The 16261-nt window shown below is 44.3% G+C and overlaps 1 protein-coding gene across 2 annotated transcripts in view; it reads left to right on the forward strand.

Annotated features, from left to right (window-relative positions):
- Window positions 1-16261, forward strand: part of IGHMBP2 (immunoglobulin mu DNA binding protein 2) — a 94867-nt gene that overhangs the window by 27292 nt on the left and 51314 nt on the right. For both annotated transcript variants that reach the window (XM_030560742.1, XM_030560743.1), the window contains exons 5-7: window positions 2846-3009; window positions 4638-4838; window positions 11914-12061. In XM_030560742.1, coding sequence (XP_030416602.1) covers window positions 2846-3009; window positions 4638-4838; window positions 11914-12061 — 513 coding nt within the window. The remainder of the gene's footprint in view (window positions 1-2845; window positions 3010-4637; window positions 4839-11913; window positions 12062-16261) is intronic.

A 16261-nucleotide genomic window follows, 5' to 3' on the forward strand; every position in this document is an offset into this window, starting at 1 on the left:
GGGATCTGTTCTTCTACCAGTACGTGTGTGTGAGTCTCTTTAATGTCACTACAGCTATGAATATATGTCAATGAACCCCTCAGATTTGAGAGGCCTCCACATATTGAAAATTGAATTCCTTACATTGGTGAGCAGGTACAGGAGTACTTCCATTGATGACAGTGGGAAGACTTCGTCACTTATTAACCTGTAAGGGGTTTGCAATCTGGCCCTTAAATTTCGAAGGGATCTGGGTAATCACCTGCTAGAGGGATACCATCCCACTTCATAGGCTCCTTGTATAACTCTCCCTGCAAACTGCTTCCTCATTGCTCTGACACCTGGAAATTCTTAATTAAAAAAAATAATTCTGAGCTGCTCTTAAGAACAACAGTCTGCTCATATATTGAAGCAGATCAGCTGAGCTCTGTGCATTTCACAGCAGATATTCTGAGCCTAAATGATGTATGGGGAAGAGAAATAAGACAAACAAAGAGGCCATAGCAGCAGCCGGAAAGCAGCAACTTGGTCAGCACAGGTAAATGTTGTGTCAGGAGAAGACCAGCTGGCCATGGCAGGAACTAGAAAGGAAGATCTTCCTTCCGAGTGGGGTTAGAGATGAAAAATTCTTTATTAGTTTGATTAATCTGAAGAATCAACAAAAAGTCCAGGCCTATGCTGGGAATGAACTGGGGTCTGTTCTAGAGAGACAAAACCCACCACCCCCTCCATTCCATTTCCCAGACTGGTTAACCTCAGAGAGACCTGCTGAGGTTTCCATTTCCCAGACTGGTTAACCTCAGAGAGACCTGCTGAGGTTTCCAAACTTGACTCGCAGGGGAACAGTCCTCCTTCTTCCACTTGCCGGCTGGATGAGCAGTCTGTAGCCTGAACTCCCTGCCACTCAGGGTGGGTCCACCACTGTTCCTCCCCTCTGTCTTCTGGGCAGCCTGTTGTTTTCTAGCCTTTGAGAACAAAGATCCTTCTGGATCTACAAAAGGGCTCCTCCCTCTGCTTCCTCTGGTCTCTCTCCTTGCCCCTCCTGGATCTTTTGTCTAGCTGGAGAATGTTCCCCTCTAGGCTTGACACTTCTGGCAGGTGTTTTGGAGTAGTCCAGACCTCAAGTTCTATCTTCAGCTGAGACCATGGAACGCCAGAACCCCCTTCTGTCCTGGCTTAATGTGCGGTTCCTCCACTCCATGCCAGTGACTGATGGCTGCTTGGTGGCCATAGTGAAATCAACTAGTAGTCTCAATGCACACAAAATATTCTCAACATTTACTCCTTTTTAGTGGTCGTAGAGTGAGGCTGAGGACTGAATGAGCTTGGGGACTGGACCACCTTGTCCTTGTGCGCGATGGCCCCTCTAAGTAAGCACACTGGCAGGGGGGAAGAAGTTGGCACTGTTTCTCCTCCTGATGTGCCTGCTCCATAGTGCATCTTTTGCCAGCATGCAATTGAGAACGCCTGTTCCTGTTTGCCAAACTAAAAAAAAAAAAAGCAGTGACTCCTACTTACCAACTGTTCCTCTTTGTGGGAAATGCCTTCATTTGGGAGCTGATTTTTCCCTATCCCACAGAGACCTGATGTTCTTCTGATAGTTACTGTAACAGGCTCTACCCTCAAAAAAAGCAGAATAAGACCCATGGAAAATAAACCATTTTCTTCCCCTACCCCTTGAAGCCTTTTGAGCCCCCTGTGTTATTAACCTGTCCTCAGGAGTTTTAAAGGTGGGCACCCTAGATGGGAACTGTGAGGTGGCAAAGGGTGTACAAAGGGAAGACCATAATTCAACCTGCCAATATGCCAGGGCCTGATCTAAAGTTCATTGAAGATGGAAAGTCACTTTCAATAGAAAGTCTCTCACTGACTTCACTGGGCTTTGGATCAGGCCCTAAGTTAAATTAATGAATGACACGAGGCAAAGGATGGTGCCAGGAACCTGCCTTGTGTGGGTTTTCACACATCATTTTTGTGTGTGTAAACTTCAGTCTCATGAGTTAGCTTTTCGGTGATAATTAATTTGCAGTAATAACAAGGGAGATTAGCAGCAGGATTATGTGGGATGAGAATAACTTTGGTTCCAACTCAGAGAAATCTGAGAGGTATAAAGAGAAATAAACTGCTTGTAGAAATAAGAGAAGAATCCCATATTTTGAAATTAAGAGCACAGGAAAGACGAAACTCATGTATTAGTTTTCCTTTTCCTGTGTTGCTAGTAACATCTTAGATAATTAGGACTGAAAGAGATTTGAAAATCGAATTTTCTTTTTCACCATTTATGCTGTTTGCTTGGGGTTGTGCAGTGAAACTAGGCTGGCCTGTTTTACTTTTGTTTACAGCCAGTATAATTTTTCTGCTTCTCCTGGTTGCTAACACAATGCTTTTATGTATGGATTCAATAAACAACAGAGGAGTGATTAAATTACAAACAAAATCGTGAATTTTCTCTCACTGAATTTTTAATGTTATCAAAACATTTCTGGTCCCTTTAACAACAACAAAAACCCTTTGGTTTTCCTGTAAGTAGACTGCTCCTTTAAATGCTATCCAGTGCAGCAGTGTTTTGATAACAAGCTATCTGGAAAAATAATACACATTCCCTCTGAAGCATGCCCAAGATAACAAAGCAAGGATGATCAAGAAAATGCATGTAATCTATCATTTTTGAAAGAAATCCAAGTTTCAAGTGTTAGTCCCCAGGGTGTTAAACAGCTTGCCTCTCTCACTGGAAATGTTATTCTCATTGTCTGCCTGATTCACGCCAGCTACCAAGAACATCCTTTATTTGTACTTGTGTATTCGCTCTTTTGCAAATGCCCAATGTGTAGCTGACATCTGAATGATCCTCTTGTTGTTTCCACAGAGCCTTTAAAATTCTATAATGAATCACTGGATGTCTCCCAGAGGGAGGCTGTTTCCTTCTCGCTGGCACAGAAAGAACTTGCCATCATCCATGGACCACCAGGCACTGGCAAAACCACTACTGTGGTCGAGCTAATACTTCAAGCTGTGCAGCAAGGCCTGAAAGTGAGTGCGAGATACCAGAGTCGCTAGGGATATGCTTATTTTGCTAACTAATCAGACACATTGAGCTGTGGAATTCTTTATTGCTGCCCATCCCTGCTGCATTCCACTGCAGCTTCAATGTTGACTCACATACCAGCGGCATTAGTCGGGGGAGTTGATATTAATAAGAAAAAAGTGTGTGTGTATGCACCCGTGTAGGGGTCCTGGAGCAATTTTTATAGTGGGGGTGCTGAGAGCCATTGAACCAAACTGTAAACCTTGTATATAATGGAAACCACTGCAAGGCAGGAGGTGCGGCAGCAGCCCTAGTTCCAGCACCTAGGCTCCAGTGCTTTTGAGTGATATCTCTGATGCATTGGGCAGCACCTGACACATTTTACCCCATGTACCAGGTCCACTTGGAAGCAGTGGCTTAAGTTACCTGGACACTACGATGATGTGCACTCTAGCAATGACTGGATTTGTATTCTTTATCTTGCAATTGTACCCAGAGTTCCCAACTAAGTCTGGGGCCCCATTGTGCTTGGTGCTGTACGTGCACGTAGTCTAAGAAAGTCTCTGCCCCAGTGACTGCAGTCAGTGTAGTTTATTCTCGCCCACTCACATGAAGTAGGGAAGTATTGTTTTCCTTGTTTTGCACATGGAGACGTGAGGTACAGCGAGATTAAGAGACTTCCCCAACATCACACAGGACATCGGTGGCAGAGGTGGGAATTTACCCCACATCTTTTGATTCCCAGTTCAGTGTCTAACCACAGGACCACCCTTCCCCTCCAGCTGGTGAAATGTCACATTTGTGGGCTGTGTGAAAGGGGGTGGCTTTCCATATTTGCTCACTAAATATACACTGCTGTAAGTTTTATAAAACATTCTAGTTCTGAATCTTTATGAAATGGTGATTTTTGGCAACAATACACGTCTGTCAGGGGCTAGGAAGCCAGCTCTCGTCCTACTATGGGGTTCTCTTGAGAATGTTAAGTCACTTGCATGGCACCCAGGGAAGGGGGAAAGGGGGAGCAGCATACTGAGCAGGCACTAATTGTCTTCAGAGAGCCCAGGCTTTGACACCTGAGAGAGAAGGGCCCTATCTGTTTGAGCCAACCAGTCCATGATTCTAATGGTAGTGCTGTAGCTATAGTATGTGCATTTACATGTTGTCATTTGCGTTGTTTGAGCATACAGAGTGTCTGTACTTTGGAATCAAGGGCCTTATCGACACCAGAGATTTCCCCAATTCTAGCCATTGGCTGAAACCAAGAAAAGTTCTTCTACTGGTGCAAGTAGCAGCTTCATCTGCCTATACTGTCGGTTGCAAATGTGGATGGCTGGAACTGGGGCAAATCCCAAGTGTACACAGGGCCTAAATGAAGTCTGAAGACATGGACTGTAGGTAATTGTTTAAAATCTTGCATTGTTTTGTGTTGTGTACATGCATATTTCCAGCAGTAGTTTGAAGCTAAAGAGATTTAAACTGTTGCCTTTCCTCTTAGCTGCATTCAGAAAATCACCTCTTCCCTCATCTGTGCACTGGTGAGATTATCATTACTTTAAATGCTCTTAATCAGAGGCTTTGCAATCCTCAGCAGTTCAGTGTTTGCAGTTAATTAGCACTTCGTTTTGTCTCCAAGGTCCTGTGTTGTGCTCCCTCAAACATTGCGGTGGATAATCTAGTGGAAAGACTGGCTGGCTACAAGGAGAAGATACTGCGTCTTGGTCACCCTGCTCGTCTGCTGGAGACCATCCAGCATCATTCCCTGGATGCGGTCTTGGCACGGGGTGATAATGCCCAGATAGTGGCAGATATCAGGAAGGATATTGACCAGGCATTCGTATGTATCCCATTCCACTGTCAACAGACTTATTTTCTAGATAATATTTATATTGCGGACAATGTTCTGGGTTGATGTAAATATGCACCAAAATGTCACTCTCACAGCACTGTTATGACTTCTTCCTACTTTTCAATGCATTCACTTTGGGCAACTGTAACCTATCATATAGCAATCAGACCCCTCATTTTGTTGACATCAAATGTAGGAAACAAATCCAAAATTTATTACAAATAAATTGTAGTGCAGGAATTTAAAGTGATACTTTGAATAATCATAGAATCATAGGACTGGAAGGGACCTCAGGAGTTCATCTAGTCCAGTCCCCTGCACTCCTGAAAGGACTGAGTATTATCTAGACCATCCCTGACAGATGTTTGTCTAACCTGCTCTTAAAAATCTTCAAAGATGGAGATTCCACAGCCTCCCTTGGCAAGTTATTCCAGTGTGTATCCACCCTGACAGGAAGACTTTCCTAATTTCCAACCTAAACTGCCCTTGCTGCAGTTTAAGCCATTGCTTCTTGTGCTATCCTCAGATGTTAAGGAGAACGATGTTTCCCCCTCCCCCTTGTAACAACCTTTTATGTACTTGAAAATTGTTATCATGTCCCCTCTCAGGCTTCTCTTTTCCAGAGTAAACAAACCCACTTTTTTCAACTTTCCCTCATAGGTCATGTTTTCTAGACTTTTCATCATTTTTGTGGCTTTTCTCTGGACCTTCTCCAATTTGTCCACATCTTTTCTGAAATGTGGCACCCAGAACTGGAGACAATACTCCAGCTGAGGTCCAGTCAACACAGAGTATAGCGGAAGAATTTCTTCTTGTGTCTTGCTTCCAACACTCCTGCTAATACATCCCAGAATTATGTTTGCTTTTTTTGCAACAGTTTTACTCTGTTGACTCATGTTTAGCTTGTGATCAGCTATGATTCCCAGATCCCTTTCTGTAGTACTCCTCCCTAGGCTGTCATTTCCCGTTTTGTATGCGTGCAACTGATTGTTGCTTCCGAATTGGAGTACTTGGCATTTGTCGTTATTGAATTTCATCCTCTGTACTTCAGACCATTTCTCCAATTTGTCCAAATCATTGTGAATTTAAATCCTATCCTCCAAAGCACTTGCAATCCTTCCCAGATTGATGTCATCTGCAAATTTGTAAGTGTAGTCTCTATGCCATTTTCTAAATCATTGATGATGATATTGAAGAGAACTGGCCCTAGAACTGACCCCACTTGATGTGCCCTTCCAGCTTGACTGTGAACCACTAACAACTACTCTCTGGGAAAGTTTTTCCAACCAATTATGCAGTCACTTTTTAGTAGTTCCTTCTAGATTGTATTTCCCTAGATTGTTTGAGATCATGTGAGACAGTATCAAAAACCTTATTAAAGTCAAGATATACCACATCTACTGCTTCCCCTCATCCACAAGGCTTGTTACCCTGTCAAAGAAAGCTGCTAGGTTGTTTTGACATAATTTGTTCTTGATACATCTGTGCTGACTGTTTCTTATCACCTTATTATCTTCTAGATGTTTGCAAACTGATTGCTTAATTATTTGCTCCATTATCTTTCCGGGTACTGAGATTAAGTTGACTGGTCTGTAATTCCCTGGGTTGTCCGTATTTCTCTTTTTATAGATGGGCACTATATTTGTTCTTTTCCAGTTCTCTGGAATCTCTCCTATCTTCCATGACTTTTCGAAGATCGTAGCTTATGGCTCAGATATTTCCTCGGTCAGCTCCTTGAGTATTCTAAGATATATTTCATCAGGTCCTGGTGACTTGAAGACATCTAACTTGTCTAAGTAAATTTTAACGTGTTCTTTCCATGTTTGAGCCTCTGATCCTACCTCATTTTCACTGGCATTCACTATGTTTGATGTCCAATTGCTACTAACCTTTCTGGTGAAAACCAACCCAAAAAAGGTTATTTAACATTTCTGCCATTGCCACATTTTCCGTTATTGTTTCCCCCCCACATTGAGTAACGGGCTCACCCTGTCCTTGGTTTTCCTCTTGCTTCTAATCCTGCATTTCAGCTGTAAGTATCCTACATCCATAAAAGTGAAACCTGGTGATGACTTTGGATTTATGCTGAAGGTCATTCAAGTGGAATGTATAGGATTCAGAGGGGCTGGAGGTTTCCCTTTGCTCAGCAGTTGCAGATCATTCCAAGGCAGTGAAGGGTTAAAAGTAATGCACTGTGGAAAACTCTGTGTAATCTGTTTACTACAGATCTAAAAGAAAAAAGCTGCCCTTTCCATAGTGTTGTCCCTTATGACTTCTGTGCTTTGTATGCCAAAAGAGCACTTAGTATTAATGAATCCATTTCCGCCTTTCAAACACTGAGACCCTGACACGAGCTATTTTCACAGTGTTCCTTAGATTTCTCATGCGAGAATATATTCATGATTAGAGCCTGATTTCTTTCCTCCTGTGGGAATAAGGAGACAGTGGGGTTCAGGGGACAGGGCAGTGGTCTGAGAGCCCGGGGTTCTATCCTTGACTGTGCTGTGTGACGTTGGGACTGTCATTTCCCCTCTCCTGAGTATGTTTCCACATTTGGAAAGGGGGGCTAAGAACACCCATTCCTCATCCTGGGCAAAGAGGTGTGAGATCTAAGCTCTGTGGAAGAGAGAAATATTCTTATTACTTTTTGGTGAGCAGGAAGCCTTTCAGGATTTCCCCATTTTTGCCTGATTCCCACTTAGTGGCACTGTGTCCTCCTTCTTCCTGGCCATGGAGGGCTGGTTGAGGCTCTAGTTATGGCTCATCAACACAGATCAGCAGCCTGACCACAGGGGACCTGCGCAGCATACTTCCCTAGTCTCAGCATGCCACTTCCAAGCCCTGTGAGCCCAGGGAGTGAGTGAATGGGATTCTCATATGGCAGCATATTGTAATGGTATCCAGTCATGGACCAAGCCCATGTGGGTATTGAGTGTCCTTGTGTTGATGAGATCTCTGTCCTGCTAACAAATGAAACACATAAAAGCAAGCTCCTCATAAAATGGCTAGCAAGCCCTCCCTTCTGTGAATTGTCCGTGACTGTGGTAGTCTCCTAGCATGTCACCACTGTGGTCTGTTTAGTTGCACATTATGCACTTTTAAAAGCTACAGCCTGCTCTCAGAACTGAGTTATTTCATGCCATTTTATCATTTGGGTACTTCCGAAAAGAGAGAAGACATAATTAACAGTCTGAATAGTTCAGAGGGCTGGTAATGGAATATTTAGTGGTTCACATCTAGATCGGCGGTTCAAATACAATCCAAGACTAGAACTCATGGCCAATTGCTACCATTCTGTTTATATTTGTGAAGTGCCAGCAGTGTATTTAGTGCTGGTTAGTGTGTTCTCTGTGAAACGGCTAGGTGGGTTCAGCACAGTTCCTGTTGGGCATGTGTCCGCATCGGCACGGTCATTAGCCTTGTTGACAGAATCAGCAGAAAGGCCATGGATTGAGTGGAAGTGGAGAAGACTGAATACCTGCGTTAGAACCTGATTCAAAGTCAGTGGGAGCTGCACCATTGACTGGAGTGGGCCTTTATGGCTAGAGCTGATCCATTCGGGTGATGATTGAGACATATTGGCAGGGCATGGCAGAGAAGTGTGTGCTGTATTGTCTGTGCTCTGTGGCTAGCCACTGCAGCCTCCCAGACAGTCGGCCTGGCACCTTTGTCCAGTATGACCTTTTACACTGAAAAGGCAGAGACACAATCACATCATTAAATAACTTCAGAATGATCGTTCTGGTTGCCCTGATACATCCTCCCATTATGATTTTAATGTAATTATTTTTAACTTAATTTAGAATGCGGCACTTTTAATCAGCATAAAACATTCAGATTAATGTTTCCCCCCAACGATGACATGGCACAGGATGACTTTACAATATCAATAACACACTGTGCTGGAAGATATTCCCTTCTCACACAGCGAAACACTTGAGGTATCCTCATATCCCAGCACAACATAAATCGTGTCATGTCTGCTAAATCTGTTATGTAGTTCCCCCATGACTAATCAGTCCTTCCCTTCCTCTTTGTTCTCTGCATTCCCTAAGCTCATGACTCCTTTTAACATCTCCAGTAGCAGCTAAAATGTGCAGCCGTGAAGTCAAAGCATCCAAGGCCATTTTTTATACCACTGCTTTCCTTCCTCCCCCACTCTAATAAAATGCTGACTTTTGCCAGCAAGGCTGGAAGGTTTTGCTCCAAAGCAGAAGACTCTTCTTTGTAAGGCTGGAGACAAAGCAACGCATTTTTACTATATAGATGATGCAGATTGACTCTGGCTCCTGGATCCATAATCATTTATCTGCAGCCATTGCTACGGCAGCAGCTTACTTAAGTTTTTCAATTGAGGCTATTCATCATTTTGTCTTTCTGTTGCTGCCTTTGAGCATATTTGCAGTAGAAGCAGCTGAGAGCTAGAAAGTAACCTCACTTGGTAGGCAGGTCTCCTGGCAGCTTTTTCTTTCAGGATCCTGCAGGTTGACATTGGGGCAGGAAAGGACTTTGTTCCATGGATAGATGGATAAGTGTCCACAACCAGGGATCTGTCCTGTAAAATGAATGGGTTTCCAGTAGCTACAGTGCTTCCCTTAGCATCTGCTTTAACAGACACTTAGGTGGTTTTCACATCTGTAAGCTGTAGGTTTTCATTATGTTTTAAGTCATTTCATACCTTTCCAATTTGCAGGTAATTTTTCCCCTCAACTTTGCTTCCTTGGAGGTACGTTGAGGAAATGGGAAATGTTGACTGACAAGCCCCTTGACTCTCCTGATTCCCTATAGCAGAATGAAAACTAGGGGGGAAATGGGTACTAGGGTTTCTCTTTCTGCTGCTTCTTGTGAGAATGGATGTGGTTGATGAACAGTATTCCAAAATGGCTGCCGAAGGGAGGCCCTTAAAGGGGTGTATGCAGTGCTTTATTTGTACTGAAAGAGGTGCCGGGGCTCAAGCAGTTTTTTTTACTTTCATAACTGACGTGGCAAGCCCAGAGTGCTGGGACTATGACCTGCTAGAGGGGCTGGGTCTCAGCCCTGGCAATTAAGCACTGGGCATATGCTTAATCCTCAAAATGCAGAATTAGCAAGAATATTTTTTTAAGGGCCGCTGATTGGATCCCCTGGCAATTAAACCATCTATACTTGAATTTCCCCAGAGTTTCTCTCCCTGAAGAATGATGCTCCAGACTTACGTTCTCCTCCCCCTCGCCCCCGATTGAGTCATCGTGCGAAGAGCAGCCTGATAGTGGGCAGCATTCAAATTGCTCTACTTTGGAGCTGATTTGGAAGCTGAGGTGGATGCCTTGTCCCTCCCCAGATGTCACAGCTGGTTAGTCTTGGCCTCTTGAGAGGAAATCTGAAGGGAAGATACTGAAGAGTGGCCAAACAGGGATATTTGTTGAAAATGCAGGATACCATATTGAGGCTGTGTCGGTGATATTCCAGATGTTTTCTTGCCTCCTCCTCCCCCCCCAGTCTTTTCATCTCAGCCTCACTCCACCTGTCCTTCTTATCCTTTTACTTCCACCCCTAACACTTCTCTCCCTTGTCTTGTCCCCTTCAACCTTTGTCTCTCCATTTAGCTAATCCCCTTCCAATAAAACCCCCATCCCTCCAAAAAACCTCATGGAATTAATATGCCATTTGCTCTGTCCCTTTCTCTGCCTTGTCTCTTTAGACTGCAGGCTTGTCGGGATGGGACTGTCTGTACCTCCCTTTATACCATGCCTGGCACAATGGGGCCCTGATCTCTCGGCAATAAATAACTTTTTGAAGGAGACACATAGCTGCACTGATTTTATGTGCAGGAGATGGAGACAAAGATAATAGCCAAGCCCAGCAAACAGAACTCTATTACTGTATGCTGTGTACCCCAAAGGGTTCCTCGGGGCCCTTCTACCACACTTACTGCATTGCCTTGGCCCCGTCACACTGCAGCTGGCTCCCCTGACTGCTTTCTGTGCTCAGATCCAATCTGCTCTCCGCGTCCTAATGACAGCAGCAGATTTCAGGATACAGTTACTCCACTTATACCTTTACTAACAGTTTTAGTCATACAGGATCCTTCTGCAGAGCAAACTGTAAACATCGATCTACCGAGGCCATATATTTTCCCATTTCCCCTCTGCTTCCTGCTGTTCTGCAAGAGACATAATTGGTATCTGTCTGTCTTATCCATCTATGGCACCAGTCAGCAAAGTATCTATAATCAAAGCCAAGTTTGCTTTTCACTCACTCTCTTCCACAGCAGACAACTTACTGCAGCAGTTTGAGCGGAGTTTTTGTAGCCTTTCCAGCTTTCTAATAAGTTTTGACCACCAGGGAGATAAAACCATTTCAAAGTTGTTTTCCATTTGGGAGCGTATCATTGCTTGGTGTCCTTCCAAGATGAATTGCAATGGCAGGTGGCTTTGCCAGTGCACCAGAATCACCAAAGATCAGCATGGATCTTATAGGCACTTCTGGTTTGTTTTTTAAATAGGTGCAACTAAAAAAAACTCCCTCTCTGTTAAAAATCTATATTCTAAATCATTTGTAAAAGTGTAAAGGCCATTGTTAAAAAATGTAAAGCTGCTGCTTAGGCTAGACGAGTGCAAACAATTCATTTAGCCTTACTGTGTGAAGGATATATTGGAAAATGATAGCTACAGCGTCCCGTGAGTAGAGCAGAGAACAGAGTGTTACTCTGATGGTCTCTCAGTTCCTCCCCTGCCGTCTCCTTGTGCTGGAAAAGGAGTAATGGTTGCAGAATTGAGTAACCGAGATTGGAGCAGATCAAGATTAGGGTGTGGATCATGTCTTAAGGTTCTAGAGTCTATCCTGCAAACCTTAGTCACATGATAGCCATGGGAATAACGGTTTGAGGGTTGGAGTCATAAGCCTATAGAGCAATCTTTTATTTTTTTTTAATGAAGTGCTGTTGAATGAAATTCAGTAAATTGTGCTTATACAAGAGATTCTGCTGCTTTCATTCTTAAATGGGCTACTACAAATTTCCTCTGGTAGTCCATTGGACTATAGTCTGTCTCTTTTTCATCTGGTTTTGATTTCCATTGTGCAGATAAAAACCAAAAAGACCCAGGATGAGGGGGAGAGAAGCCATTTCCGAAATGAGATTAAGGCACTGAGAAAGGAGCTGAAGGAGCGAGAAGAAACTGCTATGATTGAAATCCTTACCCGGGCTAATGTTGTTCTTGCAACAAATACAGGTTAGACATACTGTTTTCTCTTTTGCCTTTAGAAATGTTAGGTCAAATTAGGTTGTTCAACACAGCTTCATAGCTTCATTAGAGGCTCCAAGTAGCTCAAAGTGATTCTTCCAGATAGTTTGTAATAGTAAAAGCAATACACAAAAATCTGTCTGGTCACCTACTTTGCTGTTAAAATTACTGAGGGTATATCTACACTGTAGTCCGAGGTGTGATTGTGTGTAGACACGCCCAAACTAGCTTTAATACAACCAGTGCAAATACCAATAGCAGTGAAGCCACAGCAGCATGGACTTCAGCATGGGCTAGCCACCTAAGTATCCAAGGCCCGTGTGGGCTTGCACAAACCCATGCTGAAACCCATGCCTCTCTGACTTCACTGCTATTGGTATTTGTACTACCTAGAGCAGCGATACTCAGACCGAGGCTCCAGAAGCCACAAGTGGCTCTTTAATATGTCTCCTGCAGCTCTTTGTAGCACCTGATATTAAAACACCGGGTGATTTAATTATTAACCAGTCAGGGTGCTTTTACTATGTTATTTACCAACTGTAGAATATTTGGCCAGTCGTCATTGTGAAAATAATATATATATGTAAAAATAGTAAATGAAACAATGAATTCACACTACTCTGGCTCTTCTGAGTAATGTTGATTGCAGTTTTCCCTCTAATTTTTTAAGTCCATGTGCAGAATGAATTTTCCTATGTGCACCAGTACGGAGGTGATGTGTGGCGGGGTGGAGCTGAGAGCTTCAGAGTGTGGGAGGGGTCTCAGGGCTGGGGCAGAGGGTTGAGATGTTGGGGGGGGATGAGGGCTCTGGGATGGGGCCGGGAATGAGGGATTTGGAGTGCAGGCTGCCCTGGGGCTGTGGCAGGGAGAGAGGACTCCCCCAGCCCTCTCTCGCCACAGCAGCTCGGGGCCAGGTGAGAGGTGCCTCACCGCGGCAGCTTCGGCTGGGGAGCTGCCAGGGTGGTGCCTGCGGATGGGACAGCGTACAGAGCCACCTGGCTGCGCCTTTGTGTAGGAGCCCGGAGAAGGGACATGCTTCTGCTTCCAGGAGCCTGCACCCCTGAGCCTCTCCCCACACCCCAACCCCCTACCCCAGTCCTGATCCCCATCCCACTGTCCAACCCCCTCAGTCCCAGCCTGGAGCAACCCCTCCTGCATCTCAATCCCAATTTTGTGAGCATTTATGGCCCGCCATACAGTTTCCATATCCAGATGTGGTCCTTGGGCCAAAAAGTTTGCCCACCCCTGACTTAGATAGCCAAACTATATGTAATTTAATATCACTCAGTGTGGTGGGACTGTGTGGTCTGTAACGCCCATGTGTACCCAGGATGGATAGGAGTCTTAGAACTCCTTTTCTCTGCCTTTTCAATTTTAATCTGTTTCATTGGTTCTCAGCCTTTTCCCCTATGGAGACCCTCCTCCTTTCTGTCCATTACCTGCTTACCACTGAGCAATATAAGAACGACAGGGTGGTTGTGATTCCCTAACACCTGGTGGGATTGTGACCCGGAGGTTGAGAATCCTGATCTAATTTCTTGGTATTATCTTCCTTTGTGTTCTCTTTAATGTTCATAAAACAGACTAGCACTGAACCTTCCTACACACACACACTCGCATTGCGACTATATTTATTATTTAGCATGTAAGCTCTTTGGGGCAAGGACTGTCCCTTACTACCTGTTTGTATAGGGCCTAGCACAATAGAGGCCTGATCTCATTTGGGGTCTCAGTGCTACAGCAGTACATAGAATAAATAATAATGTTTGCCCATTGTGATCACAGTTTTATGTAATAAAACAGTTAACACTGTCATGTAAAGGTAATAAAACATTCTGTGAAAAGGTAACATTTGCAGATGTTTCGTGATCTGATTGCAAACATGAATACCTCCGTCTTTTTTTTTTTTAAATGTTTATAAACCACTACAACAAAAACCCTTTGAAGTTGCCTAACTCACCAACTGCTTGCAAAATGTACTGTTTATTGTGACAGACCCAGACCAGTGGGGTACAGGAGTCAGGTAGAGGGCAAATATACTGGTCACTGGGTGAGTAGTTTTCTGTTCCCTGAGTGACCAGAGTAGGGCCTGCACTAGAGTAATCAGGAACCTGCTAGAACCAATTAAGGCAGACAGGCTGATTAGAACACCTGCAGCCAATCAAGGCAGGCTAATCAGGGCACCTGGGTTTAAAAAGGAGCTCACTCCAGTCAGGCGGGGGGTAGGGGGAGAGCCAGAGGAGAGGAAGTGTGTGTGAGGAGCTGGGAGCAAGAGGCACAAGGAGCTGAGAGTGAGAGGGTGTGCTGCTGGCGAACTAAGGAGTACAAGTATTATCAGATAGCAGGAGGAAGGTCCTGTGGTGAGGATAAAGAAGGTGTTTGGAGGCGGCCATGGGGAAGTAGCCCAGGGAAGTGTAGCTGTCATGCAGCTGTTACAGGAGGCACTATAGACAGCTGCAATCTACAGGGCCCTGGGCTGGAACCCGGAGTAGAGGGTGGGCCTGGGTTCCCCCCAAACCTCCCAACTCCTGATCAGACACAGGAGGAGTTGACTCAGACTGTGGAAAGATCACTGAGGTGAGCAAATCTGCCAATAAGCACAGGACCCACCAAGGTAGAGGAGGAACTTTGTCACATTATATAGTGTTGTAAGCGTACAGGGCACTTTACAGAACTATAAACGACGAAGGACCCTGCTCTGAGAGGCTTACCATGGACTGGAATGAGCTTGATAACAGCAATAGGTCAGAGGCAGAAACAGAAAGAGACAGCATTGAAAGAGGAATCAGTATTGAAAGCAGAGCTAAGCAAGTAGTGGTGCAGGGCTGGGAAGATTCACATATAATTATTTTGTTAAATCCAAATCTGTTTTCACTTCTATTTGTGACCCTTTTGTGTTCACTTTCCACAAACATTCCAACTTCAGTACTCTTAATACACCTGAATAGTGAATTTTTTACTTGAATAATCACCAAAAATGACTTTCAAACTGCTTTTGCTTGTAAAATTTGCACTTCACATGGTGATTAAACAGCCAACACAGTATGAACTATGAATTCTATTTTCAAATGTGAGTAAAATTTGTTGTTGGAAATTTTACACTGTCCCTAGTCAGGTCTGTAGGTCACATGTTTCTGATTCCTGATGGGATGTTTTAGGTACTTGACCAACAGAGTGAGAAATTTGAATGGAATTGTGACGGGTTGGGTCACAGAAACCCCCTTGGGACTGCCACCCAATGTGCTGGGACTACCTTGGAGCTTGTTTTCCCCGGAAGCTTGGGACTTCAGTGCCATGCCTGGTTGTGCCAGACACGCTAGCCTGCTACAAACATAGACCTAGGTTTGAACCCCGTCCCCCAATAGCTGTGGGCCTAACTGAGAACAGCTTAAGAAGCATTCCTGTCTCCAACACCCAGATACACAGTTCCCAGTGGGATCCAAACCCCAAATAAATCTGTTTCACTCCATATAAAGCTTATACAGGGTAAACTCACAAATTGTTCGCCCTCTGTAACACTGATAGAAAGAGATGCACAGCTGTTTGCTCCCCCCAGGAATTAATTGCTTACTCTGGGTTAATTAATAAGTAAAAAGTGATTTTATTTAAATATAGAAAGTAGGATTTGAGTGGTTCCAAGTAATAACAGACAGAACAAAGTGAATTACCAAGCAAAAGAAAATAAAACACTCAAGTCTAAGCCTAACTAAATGCAGGTAAATCTACCCCTCAGGCTATGGCTACACTGGCACTTTACAGCGCTGCAACTTTCGCGCTCAGGGGTGTGAAAAAACACCCCCCTGAGCGCTGCAAGATACAGCGCTGTAAAGCCTCAGTGTAATCAGTGCTGCAGCGCGGCTCCCAGCGCTGCAAGCTACACCCGTAAGGGATGTGGTTTACGTGCAGCGCTGGGAGAGCTCTCTCCTGGTGCTGGCACTCCGACTACACTCACACTTTGAAATTTCAAGTGTAGCCATACCCTCAGAGATGTTCCAATAGTCTGTAAAAGAAGCTTAGACTTCCTCCTAATCTGGGTCCAGCAATCCCTCACACCCCTGTAGTTACTGTTCTTTGTTCCAGTTTCTTTCAGGCATCTCTTTGGGGTGGAGACACTATTTCTTGAGCCAGCTGAAGACAAAATGGAGGGGTTTCCAGGGGCTTATATAGTCTCTCTTGTGGGTGGAAACC

The sequence above is a fragment of the Gopherus evgoodei genome, chromosome 4, assembly GCF_007399415.2.
Source record: "Gopherus evgoodei ecotype Sinaloan lineage chromosome 4, rGopEvg1_v1.p, whole genome shotgun sequence".
Lineage (NCBI taxonomy): Eukaryota > Metazoa > Chordata > Testudines > Testudinidae > Gopherus > Gopherus evgoodei.